At 39.4% G+C, this 25813-nt stretch overlaps 1 protein-coding gene across 1 annotated transcript in view; it reads left to right on the top strand.

The window, feature by feature from the left end:
• The first annotated feature begins 2855 nt into the window (after positions 1-2855).
• psip1a (PC4 and SFRS1 interacting protein 1a) overlaps positions 2856-25813 on the top strand; it is a 76197-nt gene continuing 53239 nt past the window's right edge. The window contains exons 1-6 of the mRNA XM_063069105.1: positions 2856-3157; positions 6961-7037; positions 7603-7741; positions 17315-17449; positions 20582-20641; positions 22502-22568. Coding sequence (XP_062925175.1) covers positions 3086-3157; positions 6961-7037; positions 7603-7741; positions 17315-17449; positions 20582-20641; positions 22502-22568 — 550 coding nt within the window. The 5' untranslated portion in view covers positions 2856-3085. The remainder of the gene's footprint in view (positions 3158-6960; positions 7038-7602; positions 7742-17314; positions 17450-20581; positions 20642-22501; positions 22569-25813) is intronic.

Below are 25813 nucleotides of genomic sequence, written 5' to 3'. Positions count from 1 at the left end.
GCAGAAATGAGTGTAGTTGCTATTACTAAGGAGAAGATGGTTGGGAAGCTGAAAGGTCTGAAGGTAGAAGTCACCTGGACGAGATGGACTACGCTCCAGGGTTCTGAAAGGGGTAGCTGAGGGGATTGTGGAGGCATTAGTAATGATTGTTCAAGAATCACTAGATCCTGGACTGGATCCAGGGGACCGGAAAATTGTAAATATTACTCCACTCCTTAAGAAGGCAGGGAGATAGAAAAACGAAATTAAAGGCTGACTTCAGTCAGGTAGATGTTGGAGTCCATTTTGGAGTACCTGGAGACACATGATAAAGTAGGCCAAAGTCAATAGTGTTTCCTTAACGGGAAGTCTTGCCTGACAAATCTATTGGAATTCTTTAAGGAAATAACAAACAAGATACACAAAGGAGAGTCAGTGGATGTTGTATACTTGGATTTTCAGAAGGCCTTTGACAAGGTGCTTAACAAGATGCCCATGGTATTACAGGGAAGATTCTAGCATGAATAGAAGAAAGACTGACTGGTAGGAGGCAAAGAGTGGGAATGAAGGGGGCCTTTTCAGGATGGCTGCCAGGGCACTTACACAGCGGTTGGTGTTGGCACTGCTACTTACATGTTATATTTCAATTATTTCAATTATTTGGATGACAGAATTGATGGCTTTGTGGCCAAGTCTGCAGATGATATGAAGATAGCTGGAGGAGCAGGTAATGCTGAGGAAGCAGAGGGTCTGCAGAAGGACTTATAACTTAGACAGGTTGGGAGAATGGACAAAGAAGTGGCTGTTGGAATATAGTGTAGAGAAGTGTGTGGTCCTGAACTTTGGTGGAAGGAATAAAGGGGAGAAAATTCAGAAATCGAGGTGCAAAGGATTTGGGAGTCCTTATGCAGGATTCCCTAAGTGTTAACTTGTAGGTTGAGTCTGTGGTGAGGAAGGTAAATGCAATGTTACCATTCATTTTGCGAGGACTAGAATATAAAAGCAAAGATGTAATGCTAAGGCTTTATAAGGCACTGGTTGGACAACACTTGAGGTATTGTGAGCAGTTTTGGGCTCCTTATCTAAGAATAGATGTGCTGGCATTGGAGAAGGTCCAGAGAAGGTTCACAAGAATTCTGGGAATGATAGGGTTAACGTTTAAAGAAAGTTTGATGGCTCTGGGCCTGTACTTGCTGGAGTTTCGAAGAATGAGGGGGTATCTCATCAAAACCTATGAAATATTGAAAAGGCCTAGATAGAATGGATCCAGAAAGGATGTTTACTATAATGGGGAAGTCTAGGACCAGAGAGCACAGCATCAGAATAGAGCGAAGTCCCTTTAGCAGGGGTCCCCAACCTTTTTTGCACCGCGGTCCGGTTTAATATTGACAATATTCTTGTGGACTGGCCGACCGGGGGGGGGGGGGGAGTGTTCAAGTAGGATTAAACTCACCTCAACATGTCTTTTACAGTTAGGGTTGTCAACTTTCTCACTCCCAAATAAGGGACTAAAGTAGCAGTCACATCCCGGGACACTTTACCCCAGGAAAGACTACCATGACCATGAAGCCTTGCGCGGGCAGCTGTGTGCGCATGTGCATACGTGCCGATTTTTTTGCCTACAAATCCATGAAATGCCTTCATCTTCCCGACTATACTGTACATACATTATTTATGCTTTATATAGGCTGTGTATTTATCATATCATTCCTGCTTTTACTAAATGTTAGTGTTATTTATTTTTGGTTTTATGTGTTATTTAGTATGAGTTGTTAGGTTATTTTTTGGGTCTGGGAACACTCAAAATGTTTCCCACATAAATTAATGGTAATTGCTTCTTCACTTCATGCCATTTCGGCATGAAAGGTTTCATAGGAACGCTCTACCTTAGCGGGGGAAATACAGGATAAGGGCAGTCCCGTATGGGTCAAACCAATTTAGCCCAATATACAGGATGTCCCGGCAAATACGGGACAGTTGGCAACCCTATGTTCAAGTTCAACAGTGAGTGACAGGGAATGAGGAAAGGTGCAGCTGACTCATATCGTTTTCTCACGGCCCAGTAGCACATTCTTTGCGGCCCGGTGGTTGGGGACCGCTGCTTTAGAACAAAGATGAGGAGGAATTTCCTTCGCCTGATGGTAGTGAATCTGTGAAGTTCATTGCTACAGACTACAGTGGAGGCTCAGTCATTGAGTATATTTGAAGCAGAGGTCGATGGGTTCTTGATTAGTCAAGGCATCAAAGGTTGGTGAAGAAAGCAAAAGAATGGAATTGATGGGAGATAGTAAATGAGCCAAGATGGAATCATGGAGCAGCCTTGATGGGCTGAATGGCCTAGTTCTGTTCCTTTGTCTTATTGTATTAATTATATGTGCAGCTAGTATGAGTTATCTCTTGGTCAGGTTACAATGGTCCTGAGGTGTTACTACAGATTGGCTTACGAACGATTACATATTGGCACAGAATCTTTCTGGAAGAATGAATTATTATGGGCAATTTTTTTTGTTAATAAGGATCTTGTGAAATTGAAAAGTTCCAAGTCTTAGTAGTCCCTGCAATTCAATCACGATTTTTAAATACTGCTGGATAAAGGAGCAAAGTAACATCTTTAGTGGAGGATCTATCCTTTAAAACAAATTTCGTTTTTGAAACTTCGCAGTATTTTCCATCAATGCAAAAAGCTCGGTCATGTTTTCTCAATAAGCCCCTGGAGTGTACACTGCGTACAGTTCTTTCTGTATTTGGCGGTGAGTGAGCGCGGGAGAACGCGCACGCCGGACGGCGCCGTGCCCGGGCCTTTGCCGAGGGATGGCGGGAGAACGCGCACGCCGGACGGCGCCGTGCCCGGGCCTTTGCCGAGGGATGGCGGGAGAACGCGCACGCCGGACGGCGCCGTGCAAACAGGTTCCCGGATAGACCGCATCCTACCCTGCGCGCAGAGCGCATGATCAGTGGTTTTTGAAAAAGAATAGAGGATAGGCTGTGAGCACAGAACCGCGCTCCACCATCGCCGTGGGCGAAAGAGGAGACGGCGGTCACCCAGGCCTCTTGCTGATTTGTGACGCAGGTTTCTGCAGAGTTCATCCCTTTCACCTACGAGGCCATGACTCGGGAGTATAAAGCCGGGGAGTTGATTTTCGCCAAGATGAAGGGTTATCCTCATTGGCCTGCTCGGGTGAGCGATGTTGGCCTGCTTGTCTTTGCCGTTCAGAATCGGTCTGATTTACTGTGGAGATTATTATTTCGATTCGGTACAGACGCACATTATATGTTCAAAAGGGTATTGGTGCCAGTTTCAGAGAGGAGGCTAACTAGACCAGTTGGCTGCTCCTGGAAGCCCAAGTGCTCTAGATTTTAAACGTAATCCTTTTGCTTTTCGCGTTTGTTTAAACAATGCAATCTATGTTTATACCGAGAAAACTCCAGCTGAATTAAGAATTAACCTCCTACCATCCCTCTCTTTAATATTATTGTACAGTTTGGTTTTACACGTTACGGATGTAACTTAAAGAAAAACAAGCTCTCGTCTACTATCGAAACGCGCGCAACATAGTAACAAAAACGTGCTTGGTATTTCTTCTGAATTACCAGCGTGGCGCTAAGGTTTTTTACTACCACACAACTTTATCTGTTAGCTGGATCACTAAATGTAGCGGACTGTTCTTGATAACTGGAAGTCATTGTTTTTTAATTTTTTTTGTTTGCAAGTTTAATTACCGCGGTTTCCAGTTGTTCGGTTCCAGACATCACAACACTCTATGCCCTTTTCCTTTGGCAGAATGTTTAAAATGCACTTTTTCCCTTTGGAATACCATCAGATCTGTTGCTTCGTGTAAACTGTCCAGAGAGAATATTTCAGTTAAGGTTTAAATATAATGGGGTAACCTAGTTTTCAAGCAAAAGGCAGATCTGAGAATTGGGCACACTCCCTTAAGAGTAGAATATTGCTTTTCTGACATTAATCTTTAACTATGTGCTATGTCTAATATGCTTAATTGTCCCAATGCAATGTGCACCAGATCTGTTTAATCGCTGCTAGAAGGGAGGTTTGATATGACTGTTACTGCACTACACATCGACCTTTGAAATTCTGCGTTTGCTTTCAGTTGTTTCGCCAGAATGTTGCCCAGAAGATGTCGTTCCCGCAATATATTGTCGCTATATACTACTGCATCCAAATAATTTGAAAATTGTCATTGGGATGGTAGAGTTGTGATTTAGTGTTTGAAGTTCATTTCTTGAGTTAAGTTCTTAAGCCTCATGATGGGTTAATGGAATCGATTTCATTGAGTGCAGAATATAATTCCAAATAAATATTGCACCTCTCACAACACGCTGGAGGAACTCAGCAGGTCGGGCAGCATCCGTGGAAACAATCAGTCAACGTTTCGGGCCTGAACTCTTCATCCCGAAACGTTGACTGATCATTTCCACCGGTGCTGCCCAACCTGCTGAGTTCCTCCAGCGTGTTGTGAGTGTTGCTTTGACCCCAGCACCTGCAGAGTATTTTGTGTTAAATATTGCACCTATTCCCTCTTTTTCTCTGTTAATGTTCCCATCCAAGTCTTGATCCAGTTGTCAACTTTCAGTTTTAACGCTAAATTAGAAACATATTTTTGGTCATCCACGAAAATAGATCTCTATTTTCGAGGCTTATGTTAAAATGTCTTTCACAAGGGTGACCCTTGCAAGGCACCAGGCCCTGTTGGTAGGACTCTGAAAACCAGTGCCAACTAACTGCTGAGTGTGTTTAAAGACACCTTTGATCTCTCACTGACACAGTTGGAAGTTCCCACCTGCTTCAAAAGGGCAACAATCATACCAGTGCCCAAGAAGAGCAGAGTGAACTTCCTCAGCAACTGTCGCCAGTAGCACTCACATCTCCTGTGATGAAGTGCTTTGAAAGGTTGGTTATGGCTAGAATCAACTCCAGTCTAAGCAAGGACCTGGACCCACTGCAATCTGCCTGTTGCCACAATAGGCCCACAGCAGATGCAATCTCACTGGCTCTCCACTTGGCCTTGGATCACCTGGACAATAACAAAACCTGTATCAGGCTGCTGTTTATTGATTACAGTTTGGCATTCAACGCAATCATACCCTCAGTTCTAATCAATAAGCTCCAAAACCTGGGCCTCTGTACCTCCCTCTGCAACTGGATCCTTAACTTCCTCATCAGGAGAGCACAGTCTGCAGATCGGAAATTGCATCTCCTCACTGACAGGCAAAACTGGCATGCCTCAAGGATGTGTGCGTAGCTCATTGCTGTATTCTCTGTGCACTCTAGAGTGTAGCTAGGCACAGCTCAAATGCCATCTGTAAATCTACCAATGACACAACTATTGTTGGCAGAATTTCAAATGATGATGAGAAGGTATACAGGAGCAAGGTACATCAGCTGGTTGAGTGGTTTTGTGCATGAAACAATAATGAGTGCATTGAACCATCAGAAAAGTAAACTATCACTACCTCTGCCACCCAGGTGGACAGTTAGTGGCTGTCTGGCATTACATTATTCCAACTCTGAATTTGTGTGCTCGTGGTTATCAGTCTTTGTTTTACACTTGTTCTTCACAGATACACTAATGCACCCGTTCAGCGTGTTAGATTTTCATCAGCAAAGATCTTAGCAAAACTCCTCAATGAATTTCTCTACTGCTTCGTGATAACCAGAAGCTTTATCACTACAAGTCTTCAAAAATTTTAAACTTTTTAACTACTTTAATTTCTGCAACTGGCCTGCTGAATATTCACAATTACCTTCAATTTTTAGTTTGTGAAAACTTTGCTTATTTCTTAAGCAACATACTGTTAAGTGGCCTAACCTGTTGATGAATTCACTCTTTCAATACATGATTGAGATCTTCATCGTTTTGCTTTGTTTTTCTATTTTACATTAACATGTGAGGTCACTTCTCAGAACTGTCTAGTGTGCAGAGACCTGTGCATCGCCTGGCTGAGTAGTTTTGCAGTAACAATCTAGCCCTCAACATCAGTAAGACCAAGGAATTGATTGTGGACTTCAGGAAGGGGAAGTTGAGAAACACACACCAGTCCTCATTGAGGGATCAGCAGTGGAAATGGTGAATAGTTTTAAGTTCCTAGGTGTCAGCATCTTTGAAGATCTGTCCTGGGCCCAGCATATTGATGCAATTACAAAGACGACGTTACAATGGTTATATTTCATGAGGAGTTTGAGGAGATCTGGTTTGTAACCAAAGTCGCAAATTTCTAGATGTACCATGGCGAACATTCTAACTGGTTGCATCACTGTCTGGAATGGAGGGGGGGCCACTGCATGGGATCAGAAAAAGCTGCAGAAAATTGTAAATTCAGCCTCATCAACATCCAGGACATCTTCAAAGGCAATGCCTCAAAAAGATGGCATCCATCACCCAGGATGTATTGCTCAAGGAGTTAAAGGAACCTGAAAAGACGCTCAGCATTTCAGGAACACTTCTTCCCCTCTGTCATTAGATTTCTGAATGGACAATAAACCCATGAACACTACTTTAGTATTTTTTTCACTCTTTTGGCACTACTTATTTACAATAAGTACATTAAAAAATTAAGTTTTCAGTATGTATTGGCACAAAACAAGAAATTTCATGACATGCCAGTTCTGCATATGCATATTCTGATTCTGAAGTAAGTATAGACCTATCTCACTATTGTTCCATAGACAATCATGTTACATTAGTTAAAACCCTTGGATACTCTCCAAAATTATCATGTGTCCAATCTACTGTACAAGAGTGCTGATTTCATAACACCATCCTTCAAAAGTGGTCAGGCGTTGGAAGGTCTAGACTTTTTAAAGAAGGCTGATTTTTTTTCTTATTTGTTCTGAGTTGATAATTTTGCTTCCATTTAAACAACTTGGTCACCACTTTAAAAATAATTGCAAAATTACTATAATTATTGATGTTTTGCAGCTACAAATATGGTAATGAAAGGATATTTTGTTTGTTTCATCAGATCGATGATTTTGCTGATGGGGCAGTGAAATCTTCAACAAATAAATATCCCATTTTTTTCTTTGGAACTCACGAGACGTAAGTAGTAATTTTTGCTGCTCATTGTGAATGATTTTTGTGAACTTGATTAGCAGTCTAGAGTAGACGTATACATTTTATAGGGAAGGAAATAGTAGTCTGAATCTTGCATTGATTGACGATTCTGAAGTGATTTGTACCTTTCCTTCCCGGTAACGTCTGCATCTCTATCAGCCAGTATACCCAGTCTGCAGGCTAAGAGGAAAGCAAAAGTAAGATGAGTTCTTTATTTTAATTAAGATACAAATGCCTTCACTCAATTGAATAATCCAGCTGAGAGTTGAGTCCCCATCTGCCCTCTTGTTTGGCCTTTGCTGCTGAGCCACAGTTGATTCCAAAATGTCTTCTTTTATGTAATACTAACAATGAGTATGCTTACTGATATGTGGAAGTGTATAACTTTCCTTCCCGTTTATTAGTTGCATAGTTTAACTAAAAAACCTAATACTTTGGTAGTGTTTTGTTAATTATTCCCCTGATGCATGTAGCAAGTAGTGTAATTCTAACCAATAAAGTGTACAATCTAAAGCCAAATGCATTTATTATTTAAAAAAAAACTTTTCAGTGCTTATTTGGGGCCACGGGACATTTATCCATATGAAGAAAACAAGGAGAAGTATGGGAAACCTAACAAAAGAAAGGGTTTCAATGAAGGACTGTGGGAAGTTGAGAATAACCCAACCGTCAAATTTCTGGGACAACAGGTGAGTTCAACTCGGGTACAAAAGAAGCATCAAATGTATCTTGCTTTATTGAAGGAAATTAATTTTCTGTGAAGATGTTGAGGTTGTTTGCTTCTATACTTCAATTCTGAGCATGATGGGCTGTTGACATTTACAGTTGATTTAATTATATTAGCGAATTCATTTAAGTATATTGGAATTAGGTTGTCAGCTGTGGTTCAGTTTTTAGATTAGATTATGAGGACACTCAGTCCTCGTTTATTGTCATTTAGAAATGCATGCATGCATTAAGAAATGATACAACGTTCCTCCAGAGTGATATCACAAAAAAAAACAAGACAAACCAAAGACTAACACTGACAAGACCACGTAATTATAACATATAGTTACAGCAGTGCAAAGCACTTCCAAATTTTAGTCTGTAGGTTATGGGTTGCTTCTTCAGATATTCAGCGACTAAGATTTAAGTTGATGTTCCAAGAAGTGCTAAGGAAGAGCTAACTGTGGGAAATCTGTCTTGGAGAAGAGGAGAAATTGAGGTCCCATTTGCTTACTTGGGTAGCAGTTCGATGGGAGTGTTTTGCAGAATAAATGTACCAATGGCATGCAAATGATATGTAAATGAAAAAAAAATACTGTGAGTTGATATTATTTGCCCCTTGGGTAACATCTCAAAAATAAATTGCAAAACTTTTTGTGAGAGCTTGTTTGTAATTGGCAAGTATATTTTTATAAATTACAAAAGTAATTTTGTAAAGTACTTCATTGATTTGAAAGATTCACAAAGCACATAAATAGGCCTTTCAGCCACTGAATTTGCACCAACCATAAAGCACCCACCTGCAATAATCTCAATTTATTCTCCCCATACCCCTTTCTCTCCGTTTCTAACACTTGTCTGTATGTCAGGTGGAGTTAACCCTGACATGTGAGTGGAAAATCTAGAGCAGGGGTTCTTGGCCTTTTTAATGCCATGGACCCCTTTGTCAGTCCGGTAAAGCCTAAGGAGCCTTCTCAGAATAATATATTTTAATGTATAAACTAAAATACATAAGATTACAGAAGAAACCAATTCTATTGAAGTACAGTTATAATATTTTTTTAAAAAAATCAAATGTATGATTTAGTAATGTGTGTGGTTCTTTATTAACACTAAGTAACAAGACTATTACATTTAAAATGTAGATGTATCAGTGAGAAGGCTGTTGCTTAGCTTCAGTAAGAATGTTAAACTGTGGGGTGGTCTTTGACAGAGCAACATATATCATGATGGATATCCACTCGATCTCAGTTTTGTCTTGGTTTTAATGGTTGAAAATTTGAAGCATTGAAAATCCTGACACACAAAGTTAAGCTGTTGCAAATGGAATTATAGCTTACATTGCTCACTTTACAAGGCGAGGATAGGCTTTTCTGAAGGAACACTGGAATTCTTCAAGGGTTTTTGAGCTAAACTCATTGTGATAAGTTCTTTTGTCTTAAGATCAATGGCTAGATCAATATATTCGATACTTTTTATATCAGAAAGAAAAGGATTGCAGAACTGTAGTTCAACTTTAATGCCATCAAGATGAAAATAACTTTTGCAAGAGTTCTGAAGTATTTCCAGTGTTTGCAAATGTCTCTCTTCTAAGAAATTCTTTCCTTCTTTATCAGTCTTTTTATTAATTTTAAAAAAGTACATATATACAAACGAGGAGGATGATCTCAAATGTCTATATCGATAACAAAGGTAAAATAAACATCAAGATCATACATAGTATTAATCTAGTAGTGTATAATAAAAATAAGATAATCAATTCTCCTCTTATCATTTCATAAAAAAAAGATAAACTTTATAATTTTTATATGTAAATTTAAAAAACCACTATTCTCTATAAACAAAAACTTAAGAAAAAGGAGAAGAAAAAAAGGGGACTGGGCACCCATACTGAGAGTAAAAGCAAGAAAAAAGAGAAACTTTCTGATCAAATCCAAAGTTTTGAGAAAGTAACTGGAAGAGCAATAAATCAAACCCTATGAAAATATTGAATAAAAGGTCGCCAGGTTTCTTCAAATTTAAAGGATGTATCAAATGTCTAACTTATTTTCTCTAAATTTAGATAGGGCATAATGGAGGAAAGCCAGTAAAAAACAGTAGGTGGATTAGAGTCCTTCCATTTAAGCAAAATGCTCTCATAGCCAATAAAGTTGTAAAAGCTATCATCCGTTGAGTGGAAACAGGAACATATCCTGCTTCCAGTTGAATGATCTCAGAAATTGCTGTAAATAAATTCGGTTGTGGGTCCAAATTCAAGATTTTGATGAAGTTTTAAAGACATCTTTCCAAAAATTATCTATCTTGATACAAGACCAAAACATGTGAGTTAAAGTAGCTACCTCAATATTACATCTGTCACAAATAGCATTAATATTGGGAAAAATACGGGCTGATTTATCCTTTGACATATGTGCGCGATGTACTACCTTGAACTGTATCAAGGAATGACGGGCACAAATAGATGAGGTATTTACCAAATGAAAAATTTTATCCCATTGATTATCTGAAAGTGACTCTCGAAATTCTAATTCCCACACACCTTTAATTTTATCGTTAGATACCTTTCGCAAATTCAATAACCATTTATAAATTATAGCTATCAGTCCTTTTTGAAATGGTTTAATCTGAAAAAGAGTATCTATCATATTGGGTGGATAAGCAGAGGGAAAATTTGGAAGTAAACTACGTAAAAAAAGTAAATATCTAAGAAAAGTGCGCATTAGGTAAGTCATATTTGTCCACTAACTGAATGAAAGACATTAAACAATCCCCCATAAACAAATCTAAAAAAGTTATTATTCCTTTGGTTTTCCAAATTAAAAAGGTCTGATTGGAAATTGATGGTTTTAAAAAAAAATTAAGATGGATTTTACTAGAAAGAACAAAGTTATTAAACTCAAAAAATCTACGAAACTGAAACCAAATTCTTAATGTATGTTTAATAATGAGTTTGAGGTCTCGACTACCAATCTTAGAAAGCAAAAAAGGAAGAGGAGCTCCCAGTAAAGAGGCCAAAGAATACCCCTTCACCGAGTTTTTCTCCAAATCCACCGATAAAGGACAGTCATGTATGTCTGAATAATGAATCTAAAACGAAATATATCGAATGTTAATTGCCCAGTAATACATTCTAAAATTTGGCAAAGCCATGCCACCATGCTTTTTTAATTTCTGCAATAGAGATTTACTCAATCTAGGATTTTTATTATTCCAAATACAAGATAAAATTTTGGAGTCCATTCTATCAAAAAACAGTTTAGGAACAAAGGAAGGGATTGCTTGTTATACATATAAGAACTTCAGTAGCACTATCATTTTAATAGCATTAATTCAACCAATTAATGATAATGTCATAGGAGACCATTTAGAAAGTATTTGTTGTGTATAATCAATTAATGGAAAAAGTTATATTTATACAGGTCCTTAAAATTTTTGGTATTTTTAATACCAAGATAAGTAAAGTTATTTTTAGCAATGCTAAAAGGGATGTGATCATATTGATCCAAGTAGTTATTAATAGGAAATAAATCACTTTTGTGCAAATTTAATTTATATCCAGAAAAAGTACTAAATTCAGAAAATATAGATAACAGAAGGAACAGATTTCTTAGGATCTGAAATAAAAACTAACAAGTCATCTGCATACAATGAAACCTTATGCACTTCATCTCCTCTCTTAATACCTTGAACATTGTTGGAGTCCCGAAGGGCAATAGCAAGAGGTTCTAAATCCAGGTTGAATAACAGCGGACTAAGAGGATAACCCTGCTGGGGACCTCTGTGTAGCCTAAAATAAGATTTTTGATTGTTGGTTATAACTGCTGCCATAGGAGCTTGATAGGTCAGCTTAATCCAGGAAATAAAACCTGGACCAAAATTAAACCTAAAACCTTGAATAAATAAGACCACTCTACCCTATCAAAGGCTTTTAAAGGCTATTAAAATATGAATATCTATTCTTAATAAATCCAGTTTGATCCTTAGAAATAACCTTAGGTAAAATATTTTCGAGCCTGTTAGCCAAAATCTTAGAAAGAGTTTTTGAATCCAGATTTAATAAGGAAATTGGTCTGTAAGAGGCACATTCAGATAAATCCTTTTCTTTTTTGGGAATTAATGAAATTGATGCCTCGTAGAAAGTTTTCGGAAGGGTTCCAGAGGATATAGAATCAGTGAAAATTTGGCATAAATGAGGTGTAAGTATTTCGGTAAAAGTCTTAAAAAAAAATTCTACTGTAAATTCATCTGGTCCCAGAGCTTTACTTGATTGAAAAGAGGATATAGCCCTTGCTATTTCCTCTCGTTTAATAGGCGTATCTAGTGTATTCATACCTTGAATAGAAATTTTGGTTATATTCAATCTTTGCAAGAATCTATTCATAAAAGTAGTATTGTCTGGAAAATCAGATTTATAAAGTTTAGAGTAAAATTCTAGAAATACCTTATTAATTTCCTGACAATCTAAAGTTTCAGTTCTATCAGTTCTTCGTATTACCAGAATCTGCCTTCTACCCATAGTTGCTTTAAGTTGACCGGCCAACAATTTACCTGACTTATCCCCATGTATATAAAATTGACTTTTAGACTTCAAAAGTTGCTGCTCAATGGGAAAAGTCAAAAGCAGATCATGCTGTGTTTGAAGTTCCACCCTTGCCTTGTATAGATGTTCACTAGGTGTTACTGAATAAACTTTATCTATTTCTTTAATTCTGTTAGTAATCACTAACAGTTCCGCTTTAGTTTTCCTTCTTAAAACTACTGAATATGAGATTATCTGTCCCCTAAGAAAAGATTTAATCGCATCCCAAATAACCAAATTTGACATAACCTCAGTTGTACTTAATTCAAAAAATAGAGAAATTTGCTCTTTAATAAAACTTACAAATGCTGAATCATGTAGCAGTGTAGCATTAACTCTCCGCTGAGATGCATTCCGTATATTATCAGGGAACTTCAGTATTAGTTTCGTGGGCGCATGATCCAACAACGCAATAGCGTCATACGCACAGTCAGCAACAAAAGGCACCAATCGCGTATCCAACAAAAAAGAATCAATTCTTGAATATTTATGATACATGTTGGGGGGGAAAAAAAAGAAAAATCCTTATCTTTAGGATGGAGAAATCTCCAAATGTCGACCAAACTGTATTCTGGTAAAAAAGAATTATTAGGAAGGCACAGATTGGTTGATGACCTATGATCAACTTATATTCATTTAAATTTGGCAACGCAGAAAATAACCTCTTAAAAAATTGAAAGCTATCCACATGAGGTGCATACACACACACCTAAGCCATCTTTTGACTACGTAACAAACCATTAACAATTAAGTATCTTCCAATTGAATCAGTGACAGTATTAAAATATACAAAAGGAATTTTAAAATTAATAAAAATAGATACCCCTCTAATTTTAGTTACTGATGAAGAGTGAAACTGAGAGCCCTTCCAAAATTAAAAAAAAAGTTTTCATCCTCCTTATGGATATGGGTCTCTTGCACAAAAATAATATCAGCTTGGAGTGTTTTTAATTTCTTAAAGATCTTTCTACGCTTAATAGGTTGGTTCAAGCCATTCAGGTTCCACGAGATCATATTAATTTTATTAACATCCATAATAAGGCTTTAATGTATTTATAAAATAAGTTAGTGCGCCGGCGTAAATCACACCTGCAGGGAAGAACAAATTATGGATTCGATCAGAGAGGAAAAAAAACATGATTGACAGGAAAACCTCTCAGGACTGCCCAGTCAAAAAAGCCTAAACTAATAGCCCCCCCGCCCAAAAACCATCCAATAGGCGGACAGCATGCTAAACTATAATCCCTTAACCCCTGACTCCAATAGGCAGACTGTTCTCAAAAAGATATGCGCTAACACCACTGACTAAAGACACAACAACACATGAAGAAATAAACAAATTCCAAATACTTTGGTATTATGTCTAACAAAGGTTAAAACACAGTTAACAGTGGGCGTCTTAAATTCATTTAATAAAAATTGATCATATATTCAAAAAAGATAGATCCCACCAAATAATATGTTATGACTGGTGTTAAACTCTTACAAATCCTAAAGGAAAAAATAAAACAACCAAAACGATGTCTGGGCAGACATAAAACGCAGATTTAACTTTCAATGATCCAGCTACAAATGACTCCCAGCGGAGGATTATGTTTAAATTGCTTGCAAGACAGGCTTAAACTCCTTTACAAATTTCTAAGCCTCTTCTGGGGAGTCAAATGGTTTTGGGCGAGCATTAGGCAGGGAAATTCTCAAACGAACTGGATAACACAAAGAGGGACGACAGTTCTTCTTACAAAGTTCAGCCATCACTTCCCGATATTTAATTCTTTCTGCATAAACCTCTGGGGCAAAATCTTCAACTATGCGAATCTCTACTCCATTATAAATGAGCTCCCCCCGCTTCCTAACATCTCGAAGAATTGCTTCTTTAGTAGTAAAGTAATGCAAACATAAAATCACAGGGCGAGGTTTCATCTCAACAGAAGGCTTCGGGCAGAGGATTCGGTGAGCTCTATCTATCATCGGAGGAGCTTCAAGTATCTCACTAAAAAGCGAGTATAGCATATTCATAAAAAGCTGTAGTGGCTCACTGGTTTCCATGTTTTCGGGCAAACCCAGTATGCGTAAATTCATCCTATGACTTCTGCTTTCCAGATCAGTCATTTTCTTCTTAATTCTTAATAATTCTGAAGAAACCTCAACAATTTTCTTTTCCATAGTAGATATCTTTAATTCTTGTTCATTAACCACTTGATTCACTGTCTCCTGTTCTCTTCCGATTCTACTAGTGTCCTTTTTAAGCGTCTGATATTGAAATTCCAGATTCCTCAAAGATTCCTGGACAGCAGAGACAGTTTTTTCAAGCTTTTCATTAGCATTGGTCAGTTTATCAATCTTGGTGTCCACCATTCCGATCTTGGTATTAATATCTTGCATCAAAGAAAACATTCTTTCTGAAGTAGAGACTTCCTCTGACTCCTTTGTTTGTTCAGCTTTGGAAACAATTTTGCCACCTCTTAATTCGATTCCAGTTCGGGTTCCAGCAATCATAATTAAATCGCAAATCCTTCACTAAAAGTAATAAATCTTCAAAGTTTAAACAAAACTAGCAGTGGAAAGTAAGTTGTAAAAGGAAGGAGTAGCGCCACCATGCGTCTTACTTCATGGGCTGCCGAAAGGAGGTTCCCTCTTCTAAGAAATTGACAGAGAATTTTGTGTCTCACCTAAGTTCATGGACCCCCTGGAGTGCTACATAATTGCAAATGTTTCTTTACTTGGTTGGCACATCAAAACCAATTTTCTATTTGTGAAAATAATATCAGACTTCAAATCTGTATTTCTTCAATATATTTAATTCAGTAACATTTTGTGAGCCAAAAGTTGGTTTCATTTTAGATGATTGAGTCTCTCCCCCCCTCCCCCCCAGCCAAAATGCTTGGAGCCAGAAGTATTTCGGATTTTGTTTTTGGGTTTGGGATTTTTGCTTCTATATAATGAGATAGCATGGGGATGGGACTCAAGTCTAAACAAAATCTATTTAAATTACATATACATCTTGTAGATATATCCTGAAAGTATTTTATAATATTTTAATAATATTGTGCATGAAACAGTAATGAGTGCATTGAACCATCAGAAAGGTAAACTATGCCACCCAGGTGGACATTCAGTGCCTGTCTGGCATTACATTATTCTGACTCTGTATTTGTGTGCTCGCGGTTATCAGGTCTTTGTTTTACGCTTGTTCTTCACAGATACGCTAATGCATCCATTCAGTGTGTTAGATTTTCATCAGCAAAGATCTTAGCAAACTCCTCAATGAATTTCTCTACTGCTTCGTGATAACCAGAAGCTTTATCACCACGTCTTTAAAATTTTACACTTTTTAACTATTTTAATTTCTGCAACTGGCCTGCTGAATATTCACAATTGCTTTCAATTTTCAGTTTGTGGCACATTTACTTATTTCTTGAGCAAAATACTGTTAAGCAGCCTATGTTCACCCTGTTGATGAATTCACTCTTTCAATACTTGATTGAGATGTTCATTGTTTTGCTTTGTGCAGTGTTTTTCTATGTTTCATTGACATCTGTTCATTACATGTGAGATCACTTCAGAGCTGTCGTGCAGAGACCTGTATGCCTGGGAACCTTCCCGGGGCCATATGGAATTTTCCATTTGAGATAACATGTCAACAGTTTTTTAAAAAAAAAGACGGATTTTGGAATTTAGGATGAGGTCTGCTGAACCTATACTCTATAAAGGTTTACCCTGCTGTCCGAAGGTAGAGCGTTCCTGTGAAACGGTTCCTAAGCTGAAATGTCATAAAGCAAAGAAGTAATTACCATTTATTTATATGGGAAAATTTTGTGAGCGTTCACAGACCCAAAAATAACCTACCAAATCATGCCAAATAACACATAAAACCTAAAATAACAGTAACATATAGTAAAAGCAGGAATGATATGATAAATACACAGCCTATATAAAGTAGAAATACTTTTCCATAATCATTGCCGGCACTGTTCTCCGAAGCGAAAATCTCACGCAAGCGCTCTCGGCAAAAAATCTCACGCAAGCGCTGTTGGCAAAAACACTCTCTCCAGTAACCTTTCAGCTATGAAGCTGCCAAATCATACCAAATAACACCTAAAAATACACAGCCGATATAAAGTAGAAATAATAGTGTGTAGGCTGAGTTGTCGCAGTTTGGGGTGGTGCAGTGGCCCCCACCCTCCGGGCCGCCGACCGATACCGATTCGCGAAGCATGCAGGGGTACAGCGGTAGCCGGGAGGCATCTGGCACATCTTTAAGAAGGAAGCCGAAATAAACATGCCCGGCGCATAATTGTCAGCCCAGATCAGAGGCGATTGCTGAAAACACCTTCTGTTAGCAAAAACAGGGAACTAATGTAGGTCTTTCGTAACAGTAAGGTTTCGTAAAGGGAACATTCGAAAAGCGGGGGACACCTGTAATATATTTTCCCTTGTTCCCTATCCCTTCTCTCTCTTGGATAATTTGATATTGTCCCTTATAAGATGCCCAACAGCTCTTCCAGTGCTCAAAAATGCAAACACGAGGAAATCTGCAGAAGCTGAAAATTCAAGCAACACACACAAAAAATGCTGGTGAACGAAGCAGGCTAGGCAACATCTATAGGAAGAGGTACAGTCGACGTTTGAGACCGAGACCCTTCGTCCTGATGAAGAGTCTGGGCCCGAAACGTTGACTGTACCTCTTCCTATAGATGCTGCCTGGCCTGCTGAGTTCACCAGCATCTTCCACTGCTTTGTACTTTATATAATTCCTGTTCTTTAAGGAATTAGCAGGGTTGGTGTTAGCTGGCTAAATATAACCTTTCTACTACTTTATGTAATAGTGAGATTTAAAGCCTTGGCTTACTCTTTGTGGTTCAGTAGCTACTGAATTGAAAGGAGAACACATTTTCTGCAAACCATCTGACAGCAGATGGTGATTGAAGCAAGGCCTACAACAAACTAACTGTGTACAATTTTGGGATAATTCTAGAGTTCTAATAAGCGAGTTCGGAAGTTGTCAACTGATAAAGAGGGTGAAGAGGGAAAAGAAACAAGTGGTTCAAACCTGGGAAAAGAGGAGTGTGATATTGGTAGCTTGCCGGAGTTTGACAAGCAAAGTGATGAGGTATGTACTATTTTTCAGGTTATCATGTATGATGGATGCTCTTTAAGAATTTGAAATAGAAGACATGAATGTGCATTGTTACTGATAAATTTATCATTAGCAGCCCCTCGTATTCCAGCTGGGTAGTCTGTAACACGAACATGTGAACACAATTCTCCAAATTCTGATAAACTTCTCCCTCTTTGTCTCTTTTCTCACTGCTCCAGTTCTTCCTAGACTTATCCTAGTCTGCATCACTCGCCACCCCCACATCAATCCATCAGTTCTATCTGTCTTACCACACAATTCTCCCACTTAAGAATAGAGGTGAAGTGGCAGAACAAAGGATTCAGGGAAGGATTTCCAAAAGGGAAGTAAAATAATGGACTGTACGGACAAGGAGTTTGAAGGATCGTAACTGATAGAATATTCAGTCCATCATGTCAAACACTATCAATTGACCAATTGGACATTCTCTCACACACACACACACACACACACACACACACACACACACACCCACCCCTCCTTCCTCCTGCTTTTTATCATGGCCCTGCAAGTTTTGTTTTCATTCAGTTTTGAATGGTTTCTGCCACCCATTCAGATTAGTATGTTTGTTAGTTACTGGTTACAAATCTCTTTAGCAACTGGAAGCACTTTCTCCTTCTATTAAAATTACTGAATTTAGTGTTTTTCAGTCTGGAATACGATCTCCAATTACTCAAATCTTTTGCTCTTTACTTCCTGTACCAATGAAGTAAATGTTTGCATCTTCTTCAAAGTCTTGCCCTTTAAAGTCTAGTGTACAAAAATGGATGCTGCTTTAACATTTTCTGAGCATAACTTGTTTTTGTTCTCCATATATAAAATTGAACCTTTTTTTATAAATCAGCACTTTCTACATGTATTGTCAAGTTAAGATTTTTTAAATTATATTTTAAATAAACAGCTTTAAAATTTTTGTATCCTCTTGAATCAAAGTGATTCATTTTTCACTCCCTTATCTGCTTAATTTTATCTTCCTTGTGCATATTGTCTTAACCAGTTTGTCTCAGTTTATATTTGTGATTTTTCTATCCTATTAAACTTCAAATAGCTAAGTGCATACGTAAATCAAAAATAGTGTGGTTTTTATTCTGATCCATTGGGAATGAAAATTGCTATCTACTTTGATCTTTTAACTAATGCTGCCTTTGTCCCATTAGTCAAGTGTGTTACATGGTACTTTATCAAAATACTTTTTGTCCATCAACTCCATCAACTTCAATCCACAGGTAATAAGACCATAAGATATAGGAGCAGAATTAGGCCATTTGGCCCATTGAGTCTGCTCTGCCATCTCATCATGGTTGATCCATTTTTCTTCTCTGCCCCAATCTCCTGCCTTCTCCCCATCACCCATCATGCCCTGACTAACCAAGAATCTATCAACCTCTGTCTTAAATATACATACAGACTTGACCTCCACAGCTGCCTGTGGCAAAGAATTCCACAGATTCACCACTCCCTGGCTAAATAAAGTCCTCCTTATCTATTCTGAGGCTGCGTCCTCTGGACTTAGACTCTTGCACCATAGGAAGCATCTTCTCCACATCCACTCTATCACGGCCTTTCACCACCCCCCCCCCTCCACCCGTTCTTCTGCATTCTGGTAAATACAGGACAGACCCAGAGACATCAAACGCTTTTCATATGACAAGCCATTTGATCCTGGAATCATTTTTGTGAACCTCCTTTGAACCCCCTCCAGTTTCAACACATCCTTTCTAAGATAAGGGGCCCAAAACTGCTCACAATGCTCAAAGTGAAGCCTCACTAGTGCTTCATAAAGTCTTGACTTTATATCCTTGCTTTTATATTCGAGTCCTTGTGAAATGAATGCTAAAATCACATTTGCCTTCCTCACCACACTCAACCTACAAATTAACCTTTAAGGAATCCTGCACAAGGACTCCCAACCCTCTGTCCCAGTTTTTTTTTGTATTTTGTCTCCATTTAGAAAGTAGTGAACCCTTTTTTTTCTTCTCCAAAGTGCATGACCATACACTTCTGACGCTGTATTCCATCTGCCACTTCTTTGCCCATTCTTCCTATCTGTCCTTCTCTACTTCCTCAAAACTACCTGCCCATCCAGGAGGCATGGGATCCAAGGAGACCTTGCTTTGTGGATCCAGGATTGGCTTGCCCATAGAAGGCAGAGGGTGGTTGTAAATGGTTTGTATTCTGCATGGAGATAGTGACCGGTGGTGTTCCAGAGGGATCTGTTCTGGGACCCCTCCTCTTTGTGATTTTTATAAATGATCTGAATGAGGAAGTAGAAGGGTAGATTAGTAAATTTGCTGATGACACAAAAGTTGGGAGTGTTGTGGAAAGTCTGGAGGGTTGTCAGAGGGTAGGCAAATTGGACTGAATCCAATCAGTCCTCTGATGTGCTTCATGACCCGTCTCCCAAAGCTGTTCCTCACAGTGGATGAAAGTGCTATTGGATGAGGGCCATTGAGGTAGTTTATTAGCTTACCATCCAGCTTGCATTTGACCTTGCATGGATTCCATGATCTTGTTGCTATTGGATTAAAGATTTGTTTTATTTGTCACATGTACATCAAAACACACAGTGAAATTCGTTGTTTGTGTCTGAGGCTGTGCTGGGGCAGCCTGCAAATGTCATGGTGATTCTGGCACCAACTTACCCTAATCTGTATGTTTTATGGAATATGGGAGGAAATTGGAGTACCTCAGAAATCCACGCAGTCACAGGGAGAATGTAAACCTTGTAGGGGGCAGCAGAATTGAACCTGCTGTAATATTACACTAACTGCTGAGCTACCAGGCCACTCTTACTGGTTACCCTGAGAAGCCAAAACTTCTGCTGCTTAAGATTCTCATTGCCACTGGTAGCATGCCATGTCTTCGTTTTACTAGAGTTAAACATGTAATCTGCCTGTTAACATTGTCATAGCAAAAAATATTCTGTCAATTTGACTTTTAACAAGTTTAGTCCTCTAGGATATTTGATTTGTATCAGTTCTATCGTAAATGTGCTTCATTAATATAAATACATCATAACTCCTTCTGTGGGGAAAAATGCACTTTAATGCAAGTGTTCCTTTAATGGATTATCTTGTGACTTTTGATGCATTTATTGTTTAATAGGAAACTTCAAAGAAAGCTGCAGTGGTGCACGTCCCAAAGAAGAGGGGAAGGAAGAGAAAGGTATACATTATTTTGTTGAGATCATTTAGTTTAAGAATTTGTTAGTGCTTGTTTGGTCCTGCGGGTCTGCAGATACTCAAACTGAAACAAACTACAAAATGCTGGAAACAGCTCAGAAGATTTGTGGAAAAAGAAGTGGAATCGATGTGTTGAGCTGAAGACCATTCATCAGGACTGGGAAATTTAAATTGTAGAAAGCATGGGAGGAATATCTTTGACAGAGCAAGGCCACGATTGCTGTGGTGATGAGCAAGTTGGAAAGAGAAAACAAGGGGATGTGTAAAAGCTGTGAAATACAGATGAGAACTATAGAAAATTCCTAGGTCATCAGGAACTGTCAGTGGAAAGAGAAGCACTTTTAATGTTATAGAAGAGGGGCAGTTCTAATGTTAACAAAAAGGAAATGACCTGAAGTTGGTGATTTTGCTATTGAGACAAGAAGGCTACAACGCACCCATACAGAAAATGAGGTGGTGTTCCGCAAGCTGACGTTCGCACTTGTAACATTGCAAGAGGCCACAGATGAATAGATCAGCAGGGGAGTAGGCTGGTGCCCCCCCCCCACACCCTGGTGCCCCTCCTCCTTTTCCCCATCTCCCTCCTTGGTGCCCCCCCCCCTTTCCTGTCTCCCTCCCTGGCCCCACTCCTCCTCAAGCAAACTTAAAGCACACAGTATTGGAGGTATGGTATTAATGTGGATAGAGAATTGGTTGGCAGATAGGAAGCAAAGAGTGGGAATAAACGGGACTTTTTCAGAATGGCAGGCAATGACTACTGGGGTACCGCAAGGCTCAGTGCTGGGACCCCAGTTGTTTACAATATATATTAATGACTTGGATGAGGGAATTAAATGCAGCATCTCCAAGTTTGCGGATGACACGAAGCTGTGCGGCTGTGTTAGCTGTGAGGAGGATGCTAAGAGGATGCAGGGTGACTTGGATAGGTTGGGTGAGTGGGCAAATTCATGGCAGATGCAATTTAATGTGGATAAATGTGAGGTTATCCACTTTGGTGGCAAAAACAGAAAGACAGATTATTATCTGAATGGTGGCCAATTGGGAAAAGAGGAGGTGCAACGAGACCTGGGTGTCATTATACACCAGTCATTGAAAGTGGGCATGCAGGTACAGCAGGCGGTGAAAAAGGCGAATGGTATGCTGGCATTCATAGCAAGAGGATTCGAATTCAGAAGCAGGGAGGTACTACTGCAGTTGTACAAGGCCTTGGTGAGACCACACCTGGAGTATTGTGTGCAGTTTTGGTCCCCTAATCTGAGGAAAGACATCCTTGCCATAGAAGGAGTACAAAGAAGGTTCACCAGATTGACTCCTGGGATGGCAGGACTTTCATATGAAGAAAGACTGGATGAACTGGGCTTGTACTCGTTGGAATTTAGAAGATTGAGGGGGGATCTGATTGAAACGTATAAAATCCTAAAGGGATTGGACAGGCTAGATGCAGGAAGATTGTTCCCGATGTTGGGGAAGTCCAGAACAAGGGGTCACAGTTTGAGGATAAAGGGGAAGCCTTTTAGGACCGAGATGAGGAAAAGCTTCTTCACACAGAGAGTGGTGAATCTGTGGAATTCTCTGCCACAGCAAACCGTTGAGGCCAGTTCATTGGCTATATTTAAGAGGGATGGCCCTTGTGGCTAAAGGGATCAGGGGGTATGGAGAGAAGGCAGGTACAGAGTTCTGAGTTGGATGATCAGCCATGATCATACTGAATGGCAGTGCAGGCTCGAAGGGCCAAATGGCCTACTCCTGCACCTATGTTCTATGTTTCTATGTCATGATTCCAGTCTTTGTATGTTTGTTTGACTTTTTTCATCTGAAATTTATAATTCTTTTTAAATAATAGATTGAACAAGTAGAAGTTGGTTCAGAATCTGAGCCTGAAAAACATAGTGCTAAGAGAAAGAAACAAGGTATGTAATCTTCAAACCATCAGAAGAACATGTTTGAACAGATCTATAACTGACTAAATGTCTCAGAAATACAAACGTATATCAGACTTCCCATTCAAAGCAATGAAGAATCTTTGGTATTTGCAGCCAGTTTAATGCTACCCTTTGCATTTGCTCCCACATCTCCCTCTCTTGATTTCATGCTCCACCTTTCAGATACCATCATTTACAGCCCTTCGTTGCTTCCCCCCCATCACCTCCCACCTTCTGTCACCATCTCTACTCTCACTTCCTTCATATCCCTGTCACCCTGCTTCACCTGGATCCACCTATTGCTTGCTAGCTTTTGTTCCATTTCTTCCCTCCACCTTTTCAAAAGTTTCTTTCCCTCTTGCCACCTTTCAGATGAAGTCTCATCTTTTATTCATTTCCCTCCAAAGATGCCTCCATGAGTTTCTCTAGCTTCGGGGTTCCCAACCTTAATGGTATTGGTCCATGACATAAGCAAGTTTGGGAACCCCTGTTCTAACTTGTGTCCTGACGAAGGGTCTCGGCCTGAAACGTCGACTGCGCCTCTTCCTATAGATGCTGCTTGGCCTGCTGCGTTCACCAGCAACTTTGATGTATGTTTCTAACTTGTGTGTTGCTTTGTATGATCTTTATTTGGTGCAGAGAGTTCTGAGTTGTAAAATGCTTACCAGAATAAATTATTCGGCATTTAATTCTAAGATGTGTTAGCTTGGATCTGGAAATATACAAATTCTTGTTTTCATCATTACTAGTCAACTCTCTAGGGGCTAAATCACCATGCTATGGGAGTCATGGGAAATTTCAACATGCAGGTTGATGGAGAAAATCAGGTTGGAAATGGATCTCGAGAGCGAGTTTGTTAAATGCCTACTAGATGGCTTTTTCAGAGCTGTTTGTCATTGTGCCTACTAAGAAATCAGCTATACTGGATTGGGTGTTATGTAATGAACTGGAGGTGATTTAGGGAGCTTAAGGTAAAAGAACCCTTGGGAGGCAGTGACCACAATATGATTGAGTTCAACTTGAAATTTGACAGGGTGAAAGTAAAGTCTAGCGTAGCAGTATTTCAGTGGAGTAAGAGAAGTTGGTATGAGAGAGGAGTCGGCCAAAGGAGATGCTGGCAGGGATGACAGCAGAGCAGCAATGATCTGGGAAAAATGAAGGTGCAGGATATAAAATAAGATATAAAATGAAGAAATACTCAAATGGCAAAATAATATAACTGTGGCTGACAAGGGAAGTCAAAGCTAATGTAAAAACAAAAAAGGGGGCATACAACAAAGCAAAAAATTAGCGGGAAGACAGAGGATTGGGAAACTTAAAACACTACAGAGAGCACCTAAAAGAATCATTGGGAGAGAAAAGCTGAAATATGAAAGCAAGCTAGTAGACAATATCAAAGTGGATAGTAAAAGCTTTTTTCAAGTATGTAAAAAATACGAGAGATAAGAGTGGATATAGAACCGCTAGAAAATAAGGCCGGAGAAATAGTAATGGGGGACAAGGAGATGAGAGATGAACTAAATGAGTATTTTGCATCAGTCTTCACTGTGGAATACACTATCAGTGTGCCAGGTGTTGAAGGGTGTGAGGGATGAGAAGTGAGTGCAGTTATTACAAGGGAGAAGGTGCTCAAAAAGCTGAAAGACCCAAGGGTACGTAAGTCACCCGGACCAGGTGAACTGCATCCTAGGCTTCTGAAAGAGGTAGCATTAGAGATTGTGGTGGCATTAGAAATGATCTTTTAAAAATCACTGTGCCCTAGCATGGTGTCACAGCACTGGAAAATTGCAAATGTCACACTACTCTTTAAGAAAGGAGGAAGGCAGCAGAAAGGAAATCATAGACCTGAGTGGTTGGGAAGATGTAGGAGTCAATTGTTAAGGATGAGGTAACTGAGTGACCCAGGACAAGATAGTACAAAGTCAGCATGGTTTCCTTAAGGGAAAATCTTGCTTGCTCAAACCTGTTGGAATTCTTTGAGGAGATTACAAGTAGGATAGATAAAGGGGATGCAGTTGATGTTGTATATTTGGACTTTCAGAAGGCCTTTGACAAAGTGCCACACATGAGGCTACTTACTAAGTTAAGAGCCCATGGTACTACAAGAAAGCTACTAAAATGGTTGGTGCGTTGGCTGATAGGTAGGATGCAGTGAGTGGGAATAGAAGGATCCTTTACTGGTTGGCTGCCAGTGACTAATGGTGTTCTGCAGAGGTCGGTGTTGGGACCACTTCTTTTTATGCTGTATATAAATAATTTAGGTGATGGAATAGGTGGCTTTGTTGTCAAGTTTTCAGTCGATACGAAGATTGGTGGAGGGGCAGGTAGTGTTGAGGAAATAGGTAGGATGTAGAAGGACAGATTAGGAGAGTGGTCAAGAAAGTGGCAAATGAATACAATGCTAGAATATGTACGGTCATGCACTTTGGTAGTAGAAATAAATGTGCAGACTATTTTCTGAATGGGGAGAAAATCCAAATATCTGAGATGCAAAGGGACTTGGGAGTCCTTGTGCAGAACACCCTGAAGATTAACTTGCAGGTTGAGTCAGTGGTGAGGAAGGCAAATGCAATGTTAGCATTTCAGGCGGTCTAGAATACAAGAGCAGGAATGTGATGCTGAGGCCTCACCTTGAGTATTGTGAACAGTTTTGGGGTCCTCATCAAAGAAAAGATATGTTGGCATTGGAGAGGGTTCTGAGGATGATTCCAGGAATGAAAAGATTATCATACAAGGAATGTTTGATGGCTCTGGGTCTGTATTCTCTAGAATTTAGAAGGATAAGTGGGGGTCTCATTGAAACCTTTCGAATGTTGAAAGGCCTAGACAGAGTAGGTGTGGAAAGGATGTTTTCCATGATGGGAGAGTCTAGGAGAAGAAGGCACAGCTTCAGGATAGAGGGGTTCCATTTAAAACCAAGATGTGGAGAAATTTCTTTAGCCAAAGGGTGGTGAATTTGTGGAATTTATTACCACAGGCAGCTGTGGAGGCCGGGTTGTTGGGTGTATTTAGGCAGAGCTTGATAGATTCTTGATTGGACATGGCATCAAAGGTTATGGGGAGAAGGCAGGGATGTGGGACTAAGGAGGGGATAAAAGGATCAGCCGTGATTGAATGGTGGGGCAGAGTTGATGGGCCAAATGGCCTAATTCTGCTGCTATATCTTATGGTCTTCTGGTTATTACTGTAAGAAAATACTCATGATGATTTTCTTCTGCCAAGGTATAGTTATT

The sequence above is a fragment of the Mobula hypostoma genome, chromosome 16 (genome assembly GCF_963921235.1).
Source record: "Mobula hypostoma chromosome 16, sMobHyp1.1, whole genome shotgun sequence".
In the NCBI taxonomy this organism is placed as follows: domain Eukaryota; kingdom Metazoa; phylum Chordata; class Chondrichthyes; order Myliobatiformes; family Myliobatidae; genus Mobula; species Mobula hypostoma.
The sequence above is the reverse complement of the archived record's forward strand: the minus strand, read 5'-3'. Positions and strand labels throughout refer to the sequence as shown.